The sequence below is a fragment of the Urocitellus parryii genome, chromosome 12, assembly GCF_045843805.1.
Source record: "Urocitellus parryii isolate mUroPar1 chromosome 12, mUroPar1.hap1, whole genome shotgun sequence".
Classification (NCBI taxonomy): domain Eukaryota; kingdom Metazoa; phylum Chordata; class Mammalia; order Rodentia; family Sciuridae; genus Urocitellus; species Urocitellus parryii.
This window is the reverse complement of record NC_135542.1, coordinates 83,831,898-83,857,589: the sequence shown is the minus strand read 5'-3', so window position 1 is coordinate 83,857,589 and position 25,692 is coordinate 83,831,898. Positions and strand designations below refer to the sequence as shown.

General features: G+C 36.7%; 1 protein-coding gene across 7 annotated transcripts in view; it reads right to left on the bottom strand.

The window, feature by feature from the left end:
• Positions 1–434: 434 nt before the first annotated feature.
• The window catches only part of Aftph (aftiphilin), a 70,659-nt gene continuing 45,401 nt past the window's right edge, over positions 435–25,692 (bottom strand). For 2 of the 7 annotated variants that reach the window (XM_077791867.1, XM_077791866.1), the window contains 5 exons: positions 19,574–19,696; positions 14,727–14,787; positions 13,118–13,201; positions 8,818–8,941; positions 435–1,513 (listed from right to left, as the gene is read on the bottom strand). In XM_077791867.1, coding sequence (XP_077647993.1) covers positions 1,369–1,513; positions 8,818–8,941; positions 13,118–13,201; positions 14,727–14,787; positions 19,574–19,696 — 537 coding nt within the window. In that variant the 3' untranslated portion in view covers positions 435–1,368. Of the gene's footprint in view, positions 1,514–8,817; positions 8,942–13,117; positions 13,202–13,732; positions 13,773–14,726; positions 14,788–19,573; positions 19,697–25,692 lie in introns of those variants that run through there. The other 5 variants (XM_026387199.2, XM_077791868.1, XM_077791869.1 and 2 more) reach the window with 5 other exon arrangements.

Here is a 25,692-nt window from a genome sequence, read left to right as displayed (position 1 = left end):
GCTTATGATAGGTCATGTGACTTTTTTGCTGATTTAACATCTAATAATCTAAAATTAATTTCTAAAAATCTGCTCACCTTAATTTCATTGTACATTTTCTTGGAAAAGAAAAAAAATTTCCTATAAATTCTTATTTAATTTTGCCAATATTGTGATGACATGTTATAATGATGGGAATTTTTTTCCAGAATCCCATGTTGTATATATAAAAATAGCTAAGTTACTAAAAGTACTGATCCAATTCTTATAAGCCAGATTCTAATTCTTATTTCAACAAAGCGGAAGTCCACCAAATGATTTTCTTTGGATTGAAATACATTAATATTGGATAAAATCTCATATTCAAACACATTAAATGTTTCCTTATATAAAAGTTACACAGACACCAGGCTAAAATTTCTTTTAAATTATTTTTATTTTTGTGTAAGCTAAACGGAAATTTACACACTGAAATCTCAAAAGACCTTGGGCATGCACATTAACCTTGTTAGAGGTTCTTCTACATGTCTCTTTTTTTTTTCCATAGGAATTTCCCCAAACATTTAAAACCCATAGTTTTACTGTATATACAGCCTAAACCATAGCAATCTATGATTATGTCATTTTACACTGTGCAAAATCCTCAAAAACTAGTGGTACGATAGAACCAAAAAAAAAATCAGTAACAAGTAAATTTCATTGTAAGACATTCATATAATTTGGTCCTTCTCCAAATCAAACTGATTTAAAACAGACACAATCTTTTTAAACCCCTCCAATCAAGTTCTGACAATGATCTATACCCTATAACAAAAGAGCTTTCGATGAAGTACCTTGCAAAAGGTCAAACAGCAATATGCCAGATTGAAAAGATTAAAAAAGAGCCCAAAATTGATAACAAAAGCCAGATCTGAAACAAACCCATCACACACAAATAAAAAAATTAAATAGGGACTTTGGAGCTTATTTATGACAGCAAAAGTGATTCAACATATGATATGAAAAATGAAGAGGACATTCAATGCAATCTGAAAAGACTGAAGGGGATTTCAGACAGTGGAGCTTTGAGTTTTTAATTTTTTTATTTCAAAAGTTTTGTAAGAAGGACACCACCAGTGTATTTCACAAAGACATAAATGTATACACCCCAGCAACACAAAAAGAATAAATCTTCAAAAATGTTCACCCCCGATTATTTACATGTTTTCTAATATAAATTTAGGACTTCAGTATGTAAATAAATATACATTACTATGTATACCTTTCTAGTGCGGCTTACCAACAAATCAGCTGAACTTGAATTTTCTTTAATTAAAGCAAGTATGCTTTTGATGGTAGGGAAGGGAGGAGGAGAGAAAGCATTTGAAACTGTCCAGTTCACATCAGTTATCAGTCTGCTTGATCCTGGGAGCTGGTGGAAGGTGTTAATGTGGCTGGGAACATCAACACCTTGGCATGCATGAATGTCAAGTCAGGAAGGCTGGCAATCACCTTGATAGCTTCTTCACTCAAGTGCTCTTCTCTTTTCGGTTTCCTATCAACAAATGAGAAAGAAAGTACGTTAATGGGACTTTGTAATAGGTCAAATGAGAGGAAATCCATTCTTATGGTTTGGATATGAGGTGTCTCCCAAAAGCTCACATGTGAAAAACAGTGCAAGAAGGTTTAGAGGAGAAATGACTGGGTTGTAAGAGTCTTAACCCAATCAGCGATTAATCCCCTGATAGGGATTAACTGAGTGTAAACTGAAGTGGTACGGTGTGGCTGGAGGTGGTGGGAATCGGGGGCATGGCTTTGTGGTATATGTTTGTATCTGGTGAGTGGAAGTCTTTCTGTTGCCTGATTATCATGTGAGCTGCTTTCCTTTGCCACACTCTTCTACCATGATGTCCTGCCTCACGTTGAACCCCTAGGAATTCAGCCAGCCACTTAGGGACTGAGAATTCTGAAACCATGAGCCCCTAAATAAATCCTTCCTTCTCTATCATTGTTCTGGTGGGGTGTTTCAGTTGCAGCAGCGAAAAAACTGACTAAACATCTCCTTTCTAGGTAAGCAGCCCTTGTAACACCTCATAGAGCCCTCACTACACACCCCCCCTCCACCGAGGGCTCTAACTAAACTTTCAGGTATTCAACCATCTTTTCTTCTGCTAGATCTTGAAGGTTGTACTTCTGCGTTCTATGCTTCCTGTGCCAGATGCCAACTCTTTCGTGAACAGAAACACAAGGCCTGTTTTTGTATGTTTATTAAAGCAAGGCATGTGCTTATGGATATTCACATGTACATGAGTACAGTTCACAGCTTAAGGCTAAAAGCATCTACCCAGCCATAATTTTAACATGCTACTCCACTGAAATATTAGTTACAAAGCCCTAAAAACATTTGGCCTGACTGGATTCCAAACTGCCCCCTGTGAAACTTCCAAAATTATCTTCACATAAAATGTGTGTGGCACAAGGCTTGTCATTTTAACCTCAGGCTTTCTTTATCCCCAGTGGGAAATTCCAGGAAAGAGAGCCTTCAGCCAGCTGAGATGCAAGCAGCATGAAGACTGGCTGCAGGAAGGAACCCAGGGGAGGCCATTTCTAATCTTATGGGTCTTGTAGATGAAGTCTATTTTACTATACCACTCCAACTCCCATGAGAAGTGACCAATTTGGCACCTAGAACAGATGTGAAGAACTCCTGGAGAGTCAGGTTGTCCTAGTGTACGTAGCCCAAATGGAGCACACGATTGAATCCAAACTGCATTTTTTCCTAGGACGTCCAATATATTGAAGGAATAGTTATAGTCATATATATTATTAATTTTAGACCAAAGATGTTTTTAAATGGATTCTAGAAAGCCCAATTTTCTTTTCTGGAAAAGGACAATTAGTACTCTATTAGATATGACACAAGTTGTTTCTTTCACCTAAATATTCTGTATTTGGACAGTGAGCAGGAAGTTAGTGGTGAAATTAAAAAAAAAGATTAGATGCAGGACTTCACTTAATACCTAGACTTTTCTGTTGTTACTAATTCTGAAAAGGCTGAAATAAGACTTTATAGAATGAATGAAAAATCTAACAGACTTTTTAAAAGAATATTTATTTTTTTAGTTGTAGTTGGACACAATCTTTATTTTGTTTATCTTTATGTGGTGCTGAGGATCGAACCCAAGGTCTTGCACCTGCTAGGTGAGCGCTCTACTGTTGATCCACAACCCCAGCCCCTAATAACAGACTTTTAGTTCAATAGCTTGAGGCATATAGGTAGAACAACCACTGAACTAATTTCTAGGGTTTTTTAGAAGAACAGAATAGCAATCTAACATTGTTTCTGATTAAAATATACATTTTTCCATTGCACTTAAATGGTGGCATAACTATTCAATGGATTTTTGAAGAAGTGGATATTTGCATCATTCCAATGTTCAACTGCTTACATTACTTTCCAGTCTCAATGTGAAAAACAATCTAGAATGGAAAAGATCAGCCTTTCACCAATGAACAGTATCATCATTAACAATGCAGTCAGCCAAATGTCAGGTATCTTCTGTGACATAACACCTATGATGTACTCCATACATCATGTCTGCCCTTTAGACGTAATTTCATATTCATAGGAAATTGGGAGAATAGAGAATTTAATAAGTACTACTTTAAGGAAGCAAATGGACAACTCCAAAGCTTAGAACATTCTGTAGGTCCACTGGACTAGTCTTTTTAACAAGCTAATATTAACAAAAAAACAAAAGGGGAGATATGCTAGGTTATAAGGGACATAAGAGACATAATGTCTAGATATAATTATCCTGAACTGAATATTGGTTTGTATAAAGCAGGATATTTTTGGAAAAACAAATATTTCGTGAAATAAAAACTCACTGAAATTGGCAAATATATATCATTGATTATAAAGATTGATTCCACGATTCCATTCAGGATGGATTATAAAATCTCATTTTGGGAGCTGGGAATATAGCTCACTCTTACCTAGCATGCATAAAGCCCTGAGTTTGACCCCCATATCACTACACAAAATATAATTTTTGGTTTAAAAAAGACATGCATGCATATTTGCATGAAAAGACTTGAGAGAATAACTTCCTAGAATATCCCTTACTGCTTCTGTAGTAAAAAAGGCTATTTAAAAATAACAAATTGCACCCAATTGAACTTCTCCATTTGTGGAGTGCAGCTGGGGTGTGGGAAAGGAGAGCAGAGAAATTTTTTAACAAAGATTACTTCTCAGGTTTGTATCAATTGTTTTTTATTTCAGAGGCAATATGAAGTTGTATTTTAAAATTTTAAAAAGCTCACATAATTTACAGTTTGAGCATTTGTTTTAATCACTGTATACTTATATAAGCTAGTCTTCTTAGAATGTAAGAAAAAAGAAATGCTTGGGGAAGACTTGAAAAACAAAATTTACATGCCATAACCCAATTTTTATCTATGTCTTTTCTAACTAAGATCTGCCATTTTTGTTAACAGAATACAATTAAGATTCCAGAAATAAACACCTATAACAATAAATTTTTTTTTTTTTTTTAAACAAGCATGCCAAGATCTTTCAACGGGGGAAAGAGTAGTCTTTTCAAAATAAATGTGTTAGGACAAGTGAATAGCCATATGCAAAAAAAAAAAAAAAAAAAAAAAAAAAAAAAATTGTGGTTCCCCCCACCTCATGCCATAGAAAGAAATTAATTCAGTTGATCAAGGACTTAAGAGATGGAATTATAAAACTCCGAAAAAACCTAGATGTAAATCTTCCTGACCTTGAATTAGGCAATGATTTCTTAGACCTAAAGCATAAATAAAAAAAATATTATACATAAAAATTCAATTTCATCACAATTTAGAAACATCTGTGCTTCAGAGGATACTATAAAAAAGTGAAGACAACCTACAGAATGGGAGACACTATTTGCAATGTATATATTTGATAACAAAAGTCTAGCACTTGCAACAAAGAACTGTTACAAATTATAAAAAATAGGCAAATATTTTTCAGGAAATTCAAATGAAATGATAATGGAGGACTAAGTGGCTCAAGTCTGAAATTCCACCTAGCTATAAGAATGAGGCAGGAGGCTAGGTGGCCTTGAACTTGCTTTAGCAACTTCGTGAGACCCTGTCTCAAAATTTAAAAAATGAAAAGGATGGCTGGGGACATGGCTCAGTGATACAGTGTTCCTGGATTAAATCCCCAGTACCATAAATAAAACAACAATGGGATACCACTTCACACTGTCTGGGGTAGCTATATCCAAAATAACAAGTACTGGTGAGAATTGAGAAATTGAAATGCTCATATACTGTTGTTGAGAATATAAAACAGTGCCATCAACTTTGGAAAACTTTGGCAGTTCCTCAAAGGATTAATTATAAAATTACCATATGATGGAGCAAATCCACTTGCAAGAGAATCTAAAACATTCGTCCTTGTATACAAATGTTCATAGCAGCATTACTCCTAACATTCAGAAAGTGAAAATGATGCTCACTCTGGCAGCACATACACTAAAAATAGCAAAATAACCTATTAATAAACAAAACATGTTTTTCCATACCAGAGAATATTATACAGCCATATAGTCATAAAAAGGAATTAAATATTGACATATGCCACAACACGAATGAACTTAAAACTGCAAAGAAGCCAGACATAAGGCCATGTTATAGGATTCAATTTATAGGAAACAGAATAGGCAAATCCACAGATAGAAAGCAGAGTAGAGATTGCTAAGGAATAGAGGGAGAAAGGTATAGGAAGTGTCTGCTAATGGGTACAGGGCATTTTTGGGGGAGAGGATATGATAAAAATGTTCTAGAATTAGTTGTACAAATTTGTGAATATATGAAATCCTACTGAATTATATATCTTTTTTTTTTTAATATTTATTTTTTAGTTATTGGCAGACACAACATCTTTGTTTGTATGTGGTGCTGAGGATTGAACCCGGGCTGCACGCATGCCAGGCGAGCGTGCTACCGCTTGAGCTACATTCCCAGCCCCTGAATTATATATCTTAAAGGTAGATTTTGTGGTATATGAATTAATCAATAAAAAGACAAAAAGTATCCCTTTTATAACTAGTCCTTAGGTTTGTAGAAACATCAATTAGACTAACCAGCAGGTCACCCATTGATGTAAGTTAAATGATTTTATCTATTTTAGGAAGGAAAAGAAGATGCAACTATTTTAAAGCTAAGAACTTGCATTCTTAGTGAGAAGTTACATTCACAACCTATGTACTGAAAAGAGAGGAACATGTGTGTATTTAGTTATTCAAAGATACTTAGAGGGCGGGCGTTGTGGCTCAGTGGTACAGTGTTTGCCTAGCATGTGTGAGGCACTGGGTTTGATTCTCAGCACCATATATAAATAAATGAATAAAACAAAGGTCCATCAACATCTAAAAATAATTTAAAAAAAAAGATACTTAGAGAAGAGTAGGATGCTGTTTGTTCCATGTCAAATTTCCTTTACCTCAATCACTGTTTATTTCCTTCTCTCCTCTCTCTTTTGTGGTATTGGATACTGAACCCAGGGGCACTCTACCACTGAGCTATATCTCCAGTCCTCCTCCTTTTTTGAGACAGGGTCTTGCTAAGTTACCTAAGTTGGCCTTGAACTTTCTTTCCTCCTGCCTCAGTTTCCCAAGTAGCTGGGATTAAGGGCATGCTATGTCTGGTTTAACCACTGTTTAACCCTTTCTTATCTGACAGGCACTCACAAAGCTTATTCACTCTATCTTCTGTTTTGTCAATATGTGAGACAATTTTGGTGAGCTTTACTTTCTATATTTTATTCAAAACAAAAAGAAAAATGAAACGAAACCTAAAAACAACCAAAATATTGAAAATTAAAATTTCTGAAATTATATATGCCACCTGCCTCTTTTTTGCACAATTAAAAATCACTCATGGAGATATGTTATAGTATAAGACCTTAAATTCTAATACTAAGAATTGATATTTGCATTTCTCAGGTGCAAATGGCATGTACTTATTTATTTTTAAACAATATACATTCCTTGAAACAAAATACAAAGTTGGCTACTTGTTATTTTGTTTTAAATACAAAGCTGGACAAGAACTAGAAAGTAATGCAATCCAGCTGTACTACTACCTCCAGGATGTACACTGTAGTTTTAGTGCTTTCTTCTAGTTCAGAATACCCTTACATAAAAGGAGAATAACTTCTTAAAAGCGATAGGTGTCAGAAATGTTCCCTAGTGTAGTTTGCAGGATAAGTTTTAAAAATTAGGAGAGCAAGCCAGCAAAGTGGTTTAGAGCTCCTCCTAATGGTACAAAAAATGAATTCTCAACATTGGGATTTCCAAAACTATTGCAGTTTAGTTAGTGAGACTGCAGGGGGAAAAATGTGAGCAAACAGTAGGGTTGTCCCAGAAATAGAAGGGAAAAGGCCAGACAACAAAGGCAGTAGGCTTCTGTTGTTTTTAAAGTCAAATGTACATTTCCTTTTAGATTACACAGAAAACAAAATCAATCAGAAATCTGTGTGACAAGTTTCAACTTGAAGAAATGGTTTGTTTAGAAAGAGAAAAAAAAAAAAGCCTAAAGTCCACAGGAACTGCAATTTACAAGTATTTTCATTTAAAAGGCGGCTTTGGCAGTGCCAGGGGGCATACTACAATGACAAGGGGCAATAAGAACAATGGAAAGACTCTGTGGACTTTAAAAATAGAACCTATATAGGCGGGGTTGTGGCTCAGTGGTAGAAGGCTTGCCTAGCATGCATGAGGCACTGGATTCGATCCCCAGCACCACATTAAAAAAACTAAACAAAATAAAGGTATTGTGTCCATCTACAACTAAAAATATTTTTTTTTTAAAAAAGGACTTATGTTACAAACCTGTTCTAGGGAAAAGTTAAGGGTACTCATAAAATAACAGTTTTTAATACCTGTTGAATGGATATAAACACACAATAAAGTTTAAAAGGCAATGGTCATTCAAGCTTACATTTTAAGACAGCATTTCATACATCAAAAAGGGAAATAATTTTCTATAAAAGAACTAACTTTAACTGGTAACTCTGAATTTAACACGATGACACTAAAACGTCTCTCCAAGTGGGCAAATAGCAGGTAACTATTCCTTTTTAAAATGCGGATGAATTATGGATTTGGGAAGCAGAGCTGGCCTGCCAACCAACCAGTATTGCTCTTAGGCTAGTGATTTCCTGGCTCATAATTACATTTCTATTAGGAACTGGCTTGTTCTTGTGGTTAATATGTCAAAGCAATGCATTATTCCAACATTTAATTATATAAAACTGAGGGTTTTCTAAATTCTCAACATAAGGCCCAAGTGATAATCCTTGGTTTTGGTTCCAACTCTGGGATATAGCTTTTCTAAAGGCTATGCCCTTAAAGAGAGTCCAAAGAAGCTTGGTAAAGGAAGGTTTCATGTCCCAAATCATAGATGCAGATCAGCAAGCTTTTGGAAAATACAAGTGGCTATTCTCTGTCTTAGCCTGGAAGAAAAAAGATCAGTCTAGGTGATCCTAAGATGGTGTTCCCAGTAATTATGAATTATAAATGTTTCTACAATGGCTTCAGTGAGAAAGATTCTCTACAAAGTGGGATGGGGGAGAGAAATAAAATCATATCTGTTAGTCCTTTCTTATGAAATAACTCTTCTCTAATAAAGTTAATAATTAAGCATAATTTGATACTATGTTCTGGATTTAGACATCTATTGGCTTTTATAAAGTGAATTTTAAAACAATATATTGAAAGACTGCCAACTTACGTGCTTTTCCCTTTGGACTGTTTTAACTCAGAATTCAAAATGAGGGTTTAATTGACCCTAACTTTTTACCTGGTAGATGTGCTTGTCTTCTCTACTGTGGACATGAGTCTTGCAAATGCATCAGTCACTTTGAGGCTTGAGGTGGAGATTTCCAGCTTAGAAGTTGTTAATTCATACAACTCTGGATCCACACCTTATAGTATAAAATGACAGTCAGTGATGGCAAGCTGCAGAGGTTACTTAATTAGTCACAATCCAAGATGCAAGAGTAGTATTCTGTAAACATCTGAGCCTTTTACAAGCACAATATAGCTTTAAAACACTGTAATACTGTGCTTATTTTTTAAATTAGAAATTTTACTTTTTGGAGAATTTGTAAAATACAACCCCCACTCCTGTTACTTTGTACTGGGGTTTGAACCCAGGGATGCTCTAACACTGAGCCATCGTCAGCCCTTTATAAGAGAGGGTCTCATTAAGTTTCAGAAACTAGCCTTAAATGTGCAATTCTCCTGCTTCAGCTGGGATTATAGATGTGCACCATTGCATCAGCAAAAGTCTCTGTTTTATAAACAGAATGCATATGATTTATTATATAATGCGACATTCCCAATTTTCAAATTGGCTTATTAACTTAATTTTAAAACCCTCTTTTCTCCCAACCTCCTAACAAGTTAGTTCTTTTTTTCATTATTTTCTTCCACAGCAAAAGATTTGGAAGTTAATATAAACTTTCAAACATGATAATTGATTTGGTTAGTTCAGACTATCTGCTGGGCATGGTGGTGCATGACAATGATCCCAGTGCTTGGGAGGCTGAGGCAGGAAGATCACCAAGTTCAAAGCCAGCCTTAACAACATAGCAAGACCCTGTCTTAAAATGAAAAATAAAAAAAGTTGGAGATGTCACTCAGTGGTTAAGCACCCCTGGGTTCAATCCCTGATTTAAAAAAAAAAAAAAAATATATATATATATACATATACATACATACATATATATATAGATAGATAGATAGACAGACAAGAACTATTATTATTCAAAGCATCAAATTACTAAATATGTACCACACTATTCTTTCTTTAGGTTAAAAGGTGGGAAGAATAAAATATTTTCAGAAAAAGCAAATAAAAACACAACTTTTTAAAATGAAAAAGTTCTCCAGGGTTTATTGTATTTCTGTATTCTCATCTTTGTCTGGTAGCAATAGTTCAAAAATCTATAGTAAGTCAAAAGGAATATGAATTAAAGAGGTTTAGATTTACTGTAAAAAATCTACCTAAAACCTTCCCCCATCTACATTCACTAAAATTAACAATTTATGATTTTTAAAATATTTCCTATGTAATAGATTTATATTATTAAATAATTACTACTGAAAAGTAACTATTTTATACCCAAGGTAAACTATACGTGAACAGAAACTTCAGGAGTTTCAGGGTATAACAGAAAAACAGGTAGTAAAAAGAAATGTTTTATGGCTTAAATTTTCATTTTTCCTTCTTTGTTTTTTTATTTAGGCTGTCTTGAACTGCTGGGCTAAAGTGATCCTCCTATCTCAGTCTTGTGAGTAGCTGGGCTACAGGTATATACTATTGTGTCTAATTTTTCTTATTTCTTTAAACAGGCCTCCAAGATCAGACAAAATTATAATGCATATATTTGTAAGTTCCCTCCTTTCAGGATATTTCAAGGTTAAGGAAAAAGAATCAGGAATTGGCTTCTATTAACCGGTTCTGTAGATGACCACCAAATTTAAACAGATCTCAGATGTTTACAGAAATTAAGCAAAAGCAGCTTCCACAGTTACCAAATCCAACAAGGGAGGAAGGCTATAGAATATGTAGGTTGACTCTCCCAAGTTCTTAATATTTCATTAAGGTACATTTCAAAGTATGTCTAAAAAGGACATTTATTTTTTATAGTAAGTATATGGATTGCAGTTACAATGTAAAACCTGGAAATTATCTGTAAAGGGACAAAATGAACTCAGTGCACTTCCCTTCTCTGCTGGTAAAGGTTACATTTCAATCAACCACAAAATTTAAGCTGATATCCAAGTATAATACAGAATAAAAAAGTGCATTCTGACTGGCAACAGAAAAGTGCCACTAAAACTTAGTTGGTTTTATAAAATACTGGATACTTGGCTGTCAAATAATGAAGTGGCAGATGAAAATTTTAAAAAATGACAAATCATCCCTTTTTCCAGCCCCAAACACCTTCCCCCCCAAAAAAACAAACAAACAAACAAAAAACCACCCCCCCCAACCACAACCACCAATGTTTTTTAAAAGAAACAAGACAACTTCCTATTGTACACTAGTAATTGGAGAGTAATTTTTTTAATGCAAGTTTTTTAAAACACAACCTTAATGAGGCATAGTTTATTTACATAATTAAAGCTAGCCAACCAAATTCTATGCCAACCTCCTAAGAATCACACACAAAATAATTAATTGCAAGCTAAGACAAAATGACTTTCCCAGAAACAAGTCAGAAAAAGTGCAAGCAAGTGGTGATGTGGAATACTAAAGTGTTGGTACCTGTAGCTTGATGTAAGTTTTAACAAAACCCAATAGCAATAAAAAGAAGCCAAAGCAAATTTATTATAACCAATTTATACAGCAGCTAGAGCATATTAATGAAAATAGTGAACAGAAATATTTAAAAGGTTCCAAAGTAATGAGGATTGCATTTGACCACGTTGATTTCACTTCTACTATAGCACTAAGCTTCTGAAACTGCTTACTCTTCTTGCAGCTGTGAACACTGAGGCTGATTATTAGGCCATTTCTATACTTCTTTATATGGCCAGTTTATTTGTGCTTCTATGATTTTTTTTAAATGAGTTTGAAATGTAAGCAAAAATTAAAACTAAATCAGGATTTTAGGCATCCAAAAGCAAAGTGACCTCATTTAAACTGTAATACTTGGTGACAAAACAAATTTGAGAACAAATTTAACATGGGACCCTGATGATTAATTCTTGGGAACATAGTAATAAGGAAAGTGATATACAAGTTTTTGGTTGCTCCCCCCCCCCCCAATTAAGTATTATAAAATGTCAGGCAACTTTAGCTCACCCAGGTCATTCCATAGATAGATATATTTAGAATTAATTTAAGTAAACAGTAAAATACCAGTTTTAAGTCAAAACCAGACACAGATTGGTTTTTTTGGTATGCTTGCAAAATTAACAACAAAAATGATATCCAGGAACTTAGATTTGAGGAATCCTGTCATTCTGTACCAGAGGACTTTGGAACTTCCCAGTAACAGGATCAGATTACCCTATCAGATTTTTTAAAAAGGGCATCCTGTGTTCCAGGTTCACCTTTAGTTGACTGTCATAACCTTCATATCCCATCATGTTCCTAAACTGTTGGAAGTGGGTTGGGTGGGTTATCTGATGGAACAAAACAAAACCAGCAAAATCTCAGGAACCAGGCTGGCTGTGAAATTGTTCACTAGTGGTCACAGAAAGGGATCCTCACTATGCATTTTAAGTATTGGCATCTATATAGCACCCCAGTGGCTGCCTGTTGATCAATGTGGCATGAGTACCAGATCACAATTAGGAATGACAGGGATACACTAAAATCATACTAAACAAATATAAACATAAAAATGCCATTAAAATTTTAATCCTTTATTCAGTTATAAATGACAAAGTACATTAGTTCTTTGGTCAATGAACTGAACTTTTGCAGGGCTAAATATTAACAGGCACTCCAGTAAGTTTTAATTTCTTACTTTTAGTATCTCATAGCAATTTTTTCTACTATTAAATTTGTTAACATTTTTTTTTCTCCATGGAAAACTAACAGTATACTTTTGATTTAAGAGCTACATAAAAACAATAATAGTTCTACGTAGATGTGTGCTAACTCCAGCATTCTGGAACCTAAATATATATTTAGCAGCACTAATAAATGAAAATGCTAAAATTTCAAAGTTATGTTATCAGAGGTACTACAATGTAAAGTTTCTATGTGTACTAAAATATTCTTATATCTCAAGTCTATTTTTTCAAGTGGCTTTATAGAATATGCTTTAAAAAATAAGCATATAAAAACCTCACATTATCTACTTATGGGGGGAAAAATCTTGCCTTTAACTGTCTAAGGACATTAAGACTATATTATTGCTACCTCTATTACACTCTAAAAAAGTTTTTCCTAAAAAATATCTCATACAAGTCACTTGTAATCAGATAACAGAAAATAACAACAGATAGATGAAAGAAAAGTATTAAAAAGACATTATGGAGAATGCAGTCTACTTGTTTCCTTGTTTATAGGAAAGTCAAGTGTTGTGGTCATGCTTTTAGTAAATTAACTAGAATTGTGGTTTTAACACTCTGCTGACCTGGGATTGTGGTGCTGCTGCTAGAGCTACTGTCATCCACGGGCCCAAAGAAATCAAGGTTCAGAAGAGTGGAACCTCCACTAGCTTGAAATTCAGTGACCGTGTTGGTAGGCAGCCACACAGAAGGTAAGCCAAGGGAGGAGGGGTTATGTGTAAAAAGGGGTAAGACACACACTTGAACATGCAGGTTATAATTAGTAGTCATTACACATTTTAAAAAATCAACATTAAAACAACATGTACAGTATTAGTTTTTCATTTCTAAGGACATTTCTAAAGTAACAATTTAATTCAATGTACATTTTCTCATGTACAATGTAAAGAACGTAACACTTAGTAAGGTTTTAGTTAGGAGTTCAGTTCTTTCAATCAAAACTGGAAGCCATACCAGAAAGATCGAGGGGAAAGCGTACCCGTTAAAGGGAAACAATACTTTAATCTCAACCCAACATTAAATCACTCACTATACATGCCCAAATCAATCTTTCACGTTAGTAATACTGGTTTCTAATTAATGGTGTTTTTAAAAAATGACAAAGTTGTCAGTTTCAGGACACGCACCATACATTAACTTAGTTTAAAATAAAATCATAAGGAATGTCATAACTGCCCTACCCTGATGTGCAACCTCAAGCTGTACTGTTCCCCTTTAACTCTGAAACAGTAATCAGAAATAGTATACATTTTTAAAGAAGTTGTTAATAAAAAGCATGATGATTTGACTAAAGACACCAGACAACAGCAAAAGGTGCATCCAGGCTTTCCTTCAGCACTGTTATTCAATTGGATGCTTTCCAGATATCCTAGGACCTACACTATAAGGCAAAACTGATGGTGTTTTAGACAATGGCAATGACAACTGCCATTGAGATGATAATATTGACAGATATTCTGGACAAAGGCTCAAACTTAAGCAGCACAAGGAGTAGAAACAATTATATCTCAGGGTCCACTGAAAACCTGTGGTGTGAACACTAGAAACTAGTATTGTGTGTTATTTTAAAGACCCCACATTACTAGAATAAGTTACTCCATTTTCAGATTTTTCTTTTAAAGCTATAAGCAAAACCAACGTTTTCTGGAACTACCTACTAGCATTTGGAGATAAATTTTAGAAAAGGATCATTAAAATCATTCATTTTACATTTGCATATAAGTGCTCTATAAAATATTAAATCTGAAAACTACTTTGAGTCAATAAATATGGATCCGCACATTGTTTTTGGTTAAATAATTGTGCTTTGAAGCAGCCTCTAGCCGTTAAGACTTTGCATTCAAGAAAATTCCGTAAATTAAAACTACAAAAAAAAATTTGAAATAAATCAGTCCTAGCTAAAATATCATTTAAGCTATCTAGATATCTGTAAAAAATAAGCTTATTTTTGACCTAAGATAAAGAAGCTAAAATTGTACCTTGCTACTACCATAAATACTGTTAATAATAGTAACAGCTGGTCTCTTGAGCAATTACTATTTAGAAAGAAAGCCTGAATTTCCAAAGATAAGTTATGTTCAAACAAAAAGGGAAATCAGCAGAGAGAAGTTTGTCTGAACTTTGTAGCTTTCTTAACTCTAGCTCTGGTGCTAGAGGCTCTACGGAGAGACGTACCATCTAAAGGGTTAGTAAGGCCACTGCTACTCCAGTCAAACTGGACGGGTGGTAGAGACTCCTAGAGTTGAAAACCAAAAAATCAAAATTAATCAGTACAGGTTGTAGCAACGTAAAGAATCCTTAATAAACAAAGCAAAATAAAAAAACTATTACAATAAGACTACTAGGCAACAAAGTACCTAAAGACAAAAATTGGGATAATTTACAATTTCAGAAGGTTACCTACAAATATAACACAAACTGAAATTGCAAGATTTATAAACAATACAGCTTACTGACATTAAAAAAAAAAACTTCACCTCAGAAATGAGATTATCTTTACATTTTCAAACAAATTTATGAACTGATTCTGTCAAACTATTAGCTTGATCAATAAGAAAATATTTTAAAAACTCATGGACTTTTTTCACTAAGAAGTGATTAAATTTATTTTAAATGACTGGTCATTTAAACTTTCTTAACAGATAAAATATAGCATATTAGAGAAAGTACCATACTGAAAATGAGATTTGGGTTGTTCAACATTAAGTAACCAGTAAGTAACTAGTTGTATGACCTTTGTATATTTCAGTTAATTTAGTGATCTTCCTATAAAATGAGAAGGTTTAAAGTCCAAGGTCTCTAAGCTTATGATTTTCCAAAAAGAAATTATGAGCCAATAGATGGGACTTACATTAAAAAAAAACTTCTCTGACTTATCAATTACTTATCTGATAACAGAATTTAATTTTTAAAATAAAGCACTAAAAAGAATTTTCAGAACTTATTTGACTATTCTAGGTTTCAAAATTTCATAACTGCCAAATATAAAGGTAAAATAAGCAAATGTTTATATAAAATGAAAGGTAGTTTAAAAACATTTTAAAAATGAGTATTCATTTCATTTTAAGAATATTCTTAAAAGGAAAAAAATTTTTGGTTTTTCTAGTTTTGGAATGCTGTGGGCAACTTTTAGGAACAACCTGTGTTTTTGTGTTTTTTTTTTTAGAATTTTAATATCAACATGTCATCTTTTCCTTTAAAAAAAATATTCCTGGGTAGGTAAAGACACTGTGGACAGAAGCCTGAATTCTGGAAATTTGAAATTTTGGAAAGTCTAATCCCATGATATTATAATTGTGTTGATATAACTGGGATACTACTGATAGGCAAAATTAAGTGTTTAATTTCCAAAAATTTGGTCCAGCTTGGACATTGAGAAAGAGAATAAAAACCAAGTAAAACATTGATATTAGAGGTTCTATGGATAAAAGACAGTTGGGGAGAGTGGAATGTGACTATTAACTTTATGGTAATGAAAGAGTTCTGTATGTTTATTACAGTGGTAGTTACCTAATTCTACGTGTAATACAGAACTACATACACATATTATACCAATATCATATTCCTGGTTTTTATTCTGTACCTTAATTATGTAAGATGTATCTTGGGGAATAGGGGATTTCTCTGTGTTATCTTTGCAACATTCTATGAATCTATAATTATTTCAAATAAGTTTTTAAAATGCTGGTAAAAGTTTAGTTTAAAATCTATCTGGCAAGATTAATAAACATTTAGAAAAGACCTTTTTTGAGCTCATCCCAGAAAACAAAACTAAGCAGTCCAGCAGATTCAACTTATTCCACTTTTGGATTAATAAGACCTTTTACTTATACTCAATGAATGGATGGACAAAACCTAGATTTGTGCAATAACAAAATTTCGGACGAATGAAGCAAACTCTGTAATATGTTCTATCTAAATAATGTCAAGGAGGTGGGTACTAAGAAATATCTCTGTGGTTTGTCGGAATATTAGCTTTCCATACAGGTATATGGCATTTTGAGGACACGACCAAAATTATAAGAATGGGTATGAACATAAATCAACATTTAGCAGGAATGAAGATGAAAAACAATAGGTAAGCAAAAACTGGCTATTGACATTTACAGGTAAGGAAACTCAAAGAGAAAGCACTCGGATGAAGCATTTTAAAACAACTTGAAATAATGTGGTATAAATGATTACTGCAGAGACAAAAGCACTTCGAAAACAAGGTCATAACAAAAAGAACAAATATGCAGAATGGAAACAGATTTGGATTTTAGTCCTAGTGGTACCACTAATGTATGATTTGGGACAAGTCACTCAGTTTTTCCAAATATTTTCTTTCTGAAAAAATGGATTATGGTATTAGATATTTTTTCTTCTAGTTTTAAAATTCTGATTCACAACTAAAAAAGTCACATCAAGCATCCCATGAGAAGTTGCTAGTGGGGACTAATTTTATTACTGCTTGTCAGAAATATTGCTCTATTGCCGTGAATAATGTGTGGTTTAAGTATTTATTGAGGGGCAAGCAGTAATGGCACCTCGAATAATGTGACCTTTGAATTCAGTGGGTAGAGCTGGGTGTGGTGGTATTTGCCTGTAATCACAGTAGCTTGAGGAGGATGAGGCAGGAGGATCGTGAGTTCAAAGCCAGCCTTAGCAACTCAGTGAGACCCTGCCTCAATAAAATGTGAACAAGGGCTGGGAGGGTAGCTCCGTGTTAAGCACCCCTGGGTTCAATCCCTTGCACTCCGCCCACCAAAAAAAGAAAAAAAAAGTGAATAAAAACAAAAGGTATCAGTATTACACATGAGCTGTCTTTTCAGGTAAAAGTATCTCAGAAAAATACCATTAACAATTATTAATAAGCATTTTAATTCCTTAAGAAGAGATACAATGGTTACAAGAAATCTAAGCCAGTCTGAAAATAAAAAAGTCCAACAAAACCAAACTCAATGGGTATCAAAACTGGGACAGAACAAGAAGACCCAAAAGCACTGTCACAATGGAAATTATACAACACTGCTGGTTGGAGGGGTGGGAAAGAAAAAATTAGGTACTGAACACAGATTTTTCTTGACACATTTTAGTAAGCTTCTAGTACTATGGGATAGAGCTATTTCATTTGGAAAATATGACTACTGGGAAGATGTTAACAGTATTACTGCATGACCAAAAATAAAAACTAAATTATATGGCATGCCAAGGACTAGTGGAAATATCATTTTATATAAGGAGAATCTTTATAATGCAACTTCAGATGTTAACTATTTTAACCTGAATCAGAGATGGAGACAAGCAAGGGTCATACAATTCAGTGGTGGAGGTCAGACATCTTACAGAATTCTAAATTAACACATGTTCTCTATTATATCATGTGGAATACGCTTTTAATCAAGTCAAAAATCAAACTATATAAAAGATGACAAGCTGTGAGGTATGCATAAAATGAACGTGTAAGATCAAATCAACAAGGGGCAAAAATGACAGGCAACAGCTAACTCCAATAAAATATGCAATAGCTTATGGGGCTGAACATGTGGAAGTGGTTGGCTGAAGAGAAGAAGAAGGCAAACAAAACTTAGCAATAAATGTTTCAGTAAGAAAGCTTTATTTTCAGTAAATGTTCCAAGTAGTTACTTTCCTAATACCTTATACTATAGAAATAAGAATGTTGACAGAGTAGAAGTGGAGATGTACTATGGGAGAGGTAATTTTGGAATATTCATAGATAGGCAGGGTTGTGATAGCAGTTGATAGCCAGAAGGCAATATCAAGGCAATGAAAGGAAAGTTAACTAAGATTCTACCTACTGAGATATTTTGCTGAAGCCACCTTGTCTGCTTGCCCAACCATCAGTAAAGCCAAGCACTGTACACATCAGATTACCTTGCCAACTAATTTTGTGCCAGTAATTCAATGGCTTCAAATTGATGTTTAAACCATGCCCAAGAATAACCACCGTGGTATGCAGCAGTAACATTAGCTATTTCTTGAAACACAAATGAGATGTGGACCTATGCATCATTTTCTAATGTTCTTAAAAATGCTGATTCTACAGGAGTGCTTTTCTTCCCTGCCCCTGCAAAAGGGTCTTGGGGCCAAGTAAATTTGAGAAATGAGTTAGAATTAAATAGGATTATTTACAACATGACTCTTCAGAATCTTTACTGTGTGTGTTGCTAGTCTTCAAGGGTGGATTTGGAGGTATAAGAATTATTTCCCAATTATTTTACCCTGGAACCTTATTTTAGTAGACCATTGCTGGGGATTTGTGTTCAATGGAATACACATTTTGGGCAAAGCTATCCAAAAGTACATTTTTGTGTTAGATACTACTGAAGATGGTATTTAAGCTTAAGAAATGACACACATGGCAAGAACATGGTTTAGAAACGTTAGTGTTCACTAACAAAACAATGTTTAACCAGCACTGAGTCAGTTTCTAATTTGATGTGGGAAGAGTAAGCAAGCCAAAAAGGCCTATTTTCTCCAGATACAAAGTGAGAGGGCAGACTTTAATATAAGCATACTGAACTGAAATAAAGCTTGTGCTTAAATGTGCCAAAGAAGTAAAGCACAAGAAAGGTAAGACAGCTTTTGTTGCTTTCTAAATTTTTAAAGGATTTCAGGAAAAACATACCATAGTAGAACTGAAGAGTTGGTATAAATGCATTGTTTCCCTTTTTTTTTTAAATTTTGGCACTTACCAGATTTGAGTCAGTAATTATGATCATATAATATTCAAACTGCAATATACTTTTGAGATCCCTTCTTCAAACTCTTCATTTTATAAGTCAAGAGACTAAGGCATGTGCTGGTTTAAAAAATTATCCACAATTACCCTGTTTTCATATTATGCCTTTCTGTTTTTGAAAAGTAGAGATAATTTGCTCATTGTATTCCAAGGAATGTTAATTAACAATCAATCCCATGTCCATCATCAAAACAAAGTAATATAGTAAGGAAAAAGGTACATGTGGACATGTGTCAATATATGCAAAACACATCTGTATAAATATGGATATTTTTACCTGGAATTGATCAGATGTACATGTGTTCATCTCTGGTGTCAAGGTGGTTGTCTGACCAATGGAAGCAATTTTTTCTGCGGCAGAGAGTGGTTTCAATGGTTCCTTGGTGGGCTCTAACATGCCCTGAAAAAGGTATATTAGACATTAATTGGTGGGTGGGGGGAAAATCAACCCATAAACTTAAAAAAAAAATTACTGTATTTCACCGAATTATCATTGCCACCCTGTTTTTTCAGTCCAAAAACTGGTTTATAACCTTTCACTGTATAATTACCACATGATATAATTAATTTGACTTCCTGCTTAAAAGGTAAACAGAACAATTTATTCATATGAATGCACATTCATCTCCTCCTGCACTGTGAGCTGGGAGCCTAGAATTCTTAGTGCACCAGTCTGTATATTTCCAAAGCTCACTCGTGGGTTTGTTTCAAGAGTTGCAGTACTAATGGTAAACGTAAGAGTGGCATCAAGGATGGCATAAAAACGAAACCAATGATAGAAGCCAGAATCTTTCAATATAGAAGATTACATTTTGTAGTTTATACTTTGCAACACTGTAGTAAATTTCTCAAGTGTAATATTTCAACTATAATACATAAATCAATGTGTTAATCTTTTACTTTCCAGACCAGAAAAATGTTTGCTAAACTGTTATGATGAAATGGTGTACATCCAATTCACAACAGCCAAACTATGAAACCAGCTTAGGTGTCTGGTCAGTGGATGAATGGATAAAATAAAATATGGTATATATGCACAATCGGGTTTTATTCAGCCATAAAGAGGAATTAAATTGTCATTATAGGAAAATGGATAAAACTTGAGAACATTATGTTAAGCACAATAAGCCAAACTCAAAGTCAAGGATTGTATGTCTTCTCTCATATGTAGAAGCTAAAGAGGAAAAGGTGTATAGGTGTGTGTGTGTGTATGTGTATGTTGGGTAGGAATCTCATGAAAACTGAAAGGCGATCAATAAAGGAAAGGGATGGGGGGGGGATAAGGAGAAATACCAGGGAATGATATTGATCAAATTATATCATTATATCATGTGCATGTATGAATATATAACAATGAATCCCACCATTATGTGTATTGATTTAGACATTCAATTTTAACATATATTCATGAGTATTCTTTTTTTTTTTTTAAGAAAAAGCTTCACATAATAATGGTCACATCCTCCTTTTTTGAAGAAAAAAAATTGGCATAAAATTGTGCACTGAAATAAGCTGAAAACAAATGAAGCTTACTTGGAAATTACTAAAAATATTTTGATTACAGAAAATCTTGTAGCATTATAATAGAAACTATTTTATAATCATAACTTTATAATCAAGTGTTTTGGAAGCCAGATCTTATATTTTATTTTATTTAAAAAAAATTTTTTTAGTTGTTGATGGACATTTATTTTATTTTTTTATTTTTATGTAGTGCTGAGAATCGAACCCAGTGCCTCACACATGCTAGGCAAGCACTCTACCACTGAGCCACAACCCCAGCCCCAGATCTTATATTTTAAATCAGACATTTTAAAGAGCATATTTATTACTGTCACACAAAAGCATACATGCAACTTGGGATGAGGGTGTGGAAAGAATCTAACACTTCTTTTTTTCGGGGGGTACTGGGGATTGAACCTAGAGGTGCTTAACCACTGAGCTACATCCTGAGCCCTTTTTAAAATACTTTATTAGAGACAGGGTCTTGCTGAGTTGCTAAGGGCCTCGATAAGTTGCTGAGACTGGATTTGAACTTGTGATCCTCCTGCCTTAGCTTCCTGAGCCACTGGAATTACAGGTGTGCACCACCACACCTGGCAATCCAACCCTTTATGATGATTATAAGAATGAAGTTGTAGGAAAGGGCCACTTTTGTATGCTTGGAGAAGTGAGAGCTGATTCTATTTTGTGATGTCTACATCCTTTAGTGTCAATTTAAGTGTTTGATCTTGGACTCCAATGAGGTATTTGGTTTTATTTTGTGTATGTGGTGTTGGTGTTAGAACTGTGGACATTGTGTATGCTAAGCATACATTCTACCACTGAGCTTCACCTCCTCTACTAAGGCACTTGAGTTAGTATTTAGTTTCTTAGACTGGCATGGTAGAGACACTGACATTTCAGAGGGTAAACCATCTTACATGTTCTAATGGCTTCTGAAGAAAGACATTCTGGATGGGTATAGAAACTAGGGGTGAGGGATCAACATTTTGTATCAACAAAACAAAAAATGGATAATCCAGGCTACTGACCTAAAAAGAGTGAAGCTTTACATATTTAGAAATAATATTTGAGGGAGGTGGTGTGGTTGGTGTGGGGAGAGGCGTGTGGAAGCCGGTAGTGGCAGTTGGGCTCTGAGGGTTTTTCCTGAGGAGCTGTGTTGTTTGGCGTTTGTAGTTTTAAAAATAAAGTTTGTTTCTTTTGACAAGTGGCTCCTGAATTGTGCCCAGCCAGACTGCGGCATTTGGTGGCTCGCACGGGGAGCGACTGAGGTGCCGGTGGAGATAATGTAAATTGTTAAGAAAATTGTTGAGGGGATCCAACATGGCGGCCGGCGAGGAAGCAGCGACTCCAACGTCTCCACTTTAACGGGATATGAAAGACTCATCGAAACAGCTGCAGCCTAGCTACGGAGGAACTTCTAGCATAACTTCCTTAAGAGGAGAGCTGCCGTGAACTGGTAGGTTTACTCAAAGTGACAGGTTGCCCCAGAGAAGTGGATCTTGGAAGGCCACGCGGGCACAGAGGTCTAGTCCCCCAACCATCAGCCGCTCCGGCAGGCGGCTCCCCCTGGAGGCCTAGCTCTCGCCCTGGGAGAAGCGGCCCCACCCGCCCGCTTCCTAACCTGGCGGCCACAGCTACTCAGCGATAAAGGTGCCCACGTGGCGGGTGCAGAAGTTAAGTCCTGCAGACGCCAGCCACCTTTGCAACCCCCGGGAACCCTGAGTGGCTTGGCCCGCCCCGCCCGAACCGGCAGTCCTCTGCCATACGGGCTCCCCCGGGAGGCCTAGCTCTCGACCTGGGAGAAGCGGCCCCACCCGCCTGGTTCCTAACCAGGCAGCCACAGCTACTCGGCAATAAAGGTGCCCACGTGGCGGGTGCAGAAGTTAAGTCCTGCAGACGCCAGCCGCCTTTGCAACCAGCGGGATCCCTGAGCGGCTTGGCCCGCCCCGCCCGAACCGGCGGGTGCAGAAGTTAAGTCCTGCAGACGCCAGCCACCTTTGCAACCCGCGGGAACCCTGAGCGGTTTGGCCCACCCCGCCCGAACCGGCAGTCCTCCGCCATACGGGCTCCCCCGGGAGGCCTAGCTCTCGCCCTGGGAGAAGCGGCCCCACCCGCCCGGTTTCTAACCAGGTGGCCTCAGCTACTTGGAGATAAAGGTGCCCTCGTGGTGGGTGCAGAAGTTAAGTCCTGCAGACGCCAGCCACCTTTGCAACCCGCGGGATCCCTGAGCGGCTTGGCCCGCCCCGCCGGAACCGGCAGTCCTCCGACATACAGGCTCCCCCGGGAGGCCTAGCTCTCGCCCTGGGAAAAGCGGCCCCACCAGCCCGGTTCCTAACCAGGCAGCCACAGCTACTAGGCAATAAAGGTGCCCACGTGGCGGGTGCAGAAGTTAAGTCCTGCAGACGCCAGCCGCCTTTGCAACTCGCGGGAACCCTGAGCGGCTTGGCCCGCCCCGCCCGAACCGGCGGCGGGTGCAGAAGTTAAGTCCTGCGGACGCCAACCGCCTTTGCAACCAGCGGGATCCCTGAGCGGCTTGGCCCGCCCCGCCCGAACCGGCAGCGGGTGCAGAAGTTAAGTCCTGCAGACGCCAGCCACCTTTGCAACCCGCGGGATCCCGGAGCGGCTTGGCCCGCTCCGCCTGAACCGGCAGTCCTCCGCCATCCGGGCTCCCCCGGGAGGCCCAGCTCTCGCCCTGGGAGAAGCGGCCCCACCCGCCCGGGTCCCAACCACGCGACCGCAGCTACTCGGCGATAAAGGTGCCCCCGCAGCGGGTGCAGGAGTTAAGTCCTGCTGATACCAGCCGCGTTTGCAAGCCGCCGGCACCCAGTGCGGCTTGGCCCACCCCGCCTGAACCGGCAGTCGGCCTCCACCATCCGGGCTCCCCCGGGAGGCCTAGCTCTCGCTCCGGGAGCAGCCCCCTGCAAGCTAGGCGAACCTTTGACCCATCGGGAGGTTAGGCCCAGCAACCTGCGGAGTGATAGAGGTGCCCCTCGTGCCTGCTGGGTAGGCGGACCTTTGACCGACCAGCAGAGCAGACCTAGGGCCTCCCAGCGTGGTAGACGGATCACACCAATTGGAGGAGGATCACAGCCACTACATGCCCTGCAAGGGTGATTATTCAACTATACAAGAGCAATATAAATAAATAGAGGGAAAATTTCAAAACACAACAGTTTCACCAAGCAGAAAGAAACGCCAGCAGTATGAAAAGACAAGGAAAGAAAGGACCACAGGCAATGCAGGTCAACTCAACTTTAGAAGAGGTAATAGGTGCAACAGATGGAATGTCAGATAGAGAGATCAGGATATACATGCTTCAGATGATCTGGAGTCTCAAGGAAGACATGAGACAGCAAAATCAGATAATGAAAGATCACATTGACAAACAAATCCAGGAAGTAAAAGATCAATTTCACAGGGAGATAGAGGAAATAAAAAACAAACAAATAGAAATACTAGAATTGCAGGAAAAAATAAACCAACTTAAAAACTCAATTGAGAATACTACCAGCAGAGTAGATCACTTAGAAGAGAGAACATCAGACAATGAAGACAAAGTATTTCAACTGGAAAAGAACATAGACAGCTCAGCAAGTCTGCTAAGAAACCATGAACAGAACATCCAAGAAATATGGGACAATATCAAAAGACCAAATTTAAGAGTCATTGGGATACAGGAAGGCACAGAGCTCCAAACCAGAGGAATACACAGCCTATTCAATGAAATAATACGAGAAAACTTCCCAGACTTGAAGAATGAGACAGAATCCCAAATCCTAGAAGCCTACAGGACGCCGAATGTACAAAACCATAAGAGATCCACACCTAGACACATTATAGTGAAGATGTCCAACATACAGAATAAGGAAAGAATTTTAAAAGCTACAAGGGAAAGGAAGCAGATTACATTTAGGGGTAAACCAATCAGGATAACAGCTGATCTCTCAACACAGACTCTGAAAGCTAGAAGATCCTGGAATAACATATTTCAAACACTGAAAGAAAATGGGTTCCAACCAAGAATCGTGTATCCGGCAAAATTAAGCTTCAGGTTAGAAGATGAAATTAAAACCTTCCATGATAAACAAAAGTTAAAAGAATTCGCAGCTAGAAAACCATCTCTTCAAAAAATCCTTGGCAAAACATTGCAGGAAGAGGAAAGGGAAAATAACATTGAAAACCAACAATGGGAGGTAGGACAGTAAAGGGGGGAAAGTAGTCAAAGAGGATAACAAATCAGGTTTAGTAACATCAACAAACAAATATGGATAGAAGTACAAACCATATCTCAATAATAACCCTAAATGTCAATGGCTTAAACTCACCAATTAAGAGACACAGGCTAGTAGAATGGATCACAAAACAAGACCCAACAATATGCTGTCTACAGGAGACGCATCTGATAGAAAAAGATATCCATAGACTGAAGGTGAAAGGTTGGGAAAAATCATACCACTCATATGGACAGCGGAAACAAGCAGGCGTGTCCATACTCATATCTAATAAAATAGATTTCAAGCCAAAGCTAATCAAAAGGGATAAAGAAGGACACTTCATACTGCTCAAGGGAACCATAAACCAACAAGACATAACAATCATAAATATATATGCCCCAAATAATGGTGCAGCGGTGTTCATCAAGCAAACTCTTCTCAAGTTCAAGAGTCTGATAGACCACCATACAATCATCATGGGAGACTTCAACACACCTCTCTCACCACTGGACAGATCTTCCAAACAAAAGTTAAACAAGGAAACTATAGAACTCAACAACACAATTAATAACCTAGACTTAATTGACATATATAGACTTTACCACCCAACATCAAGTAGTTACACTTTTTTTTCAGCAGCACATGGAACCTTCTCAAAAATAGACCATATATTATG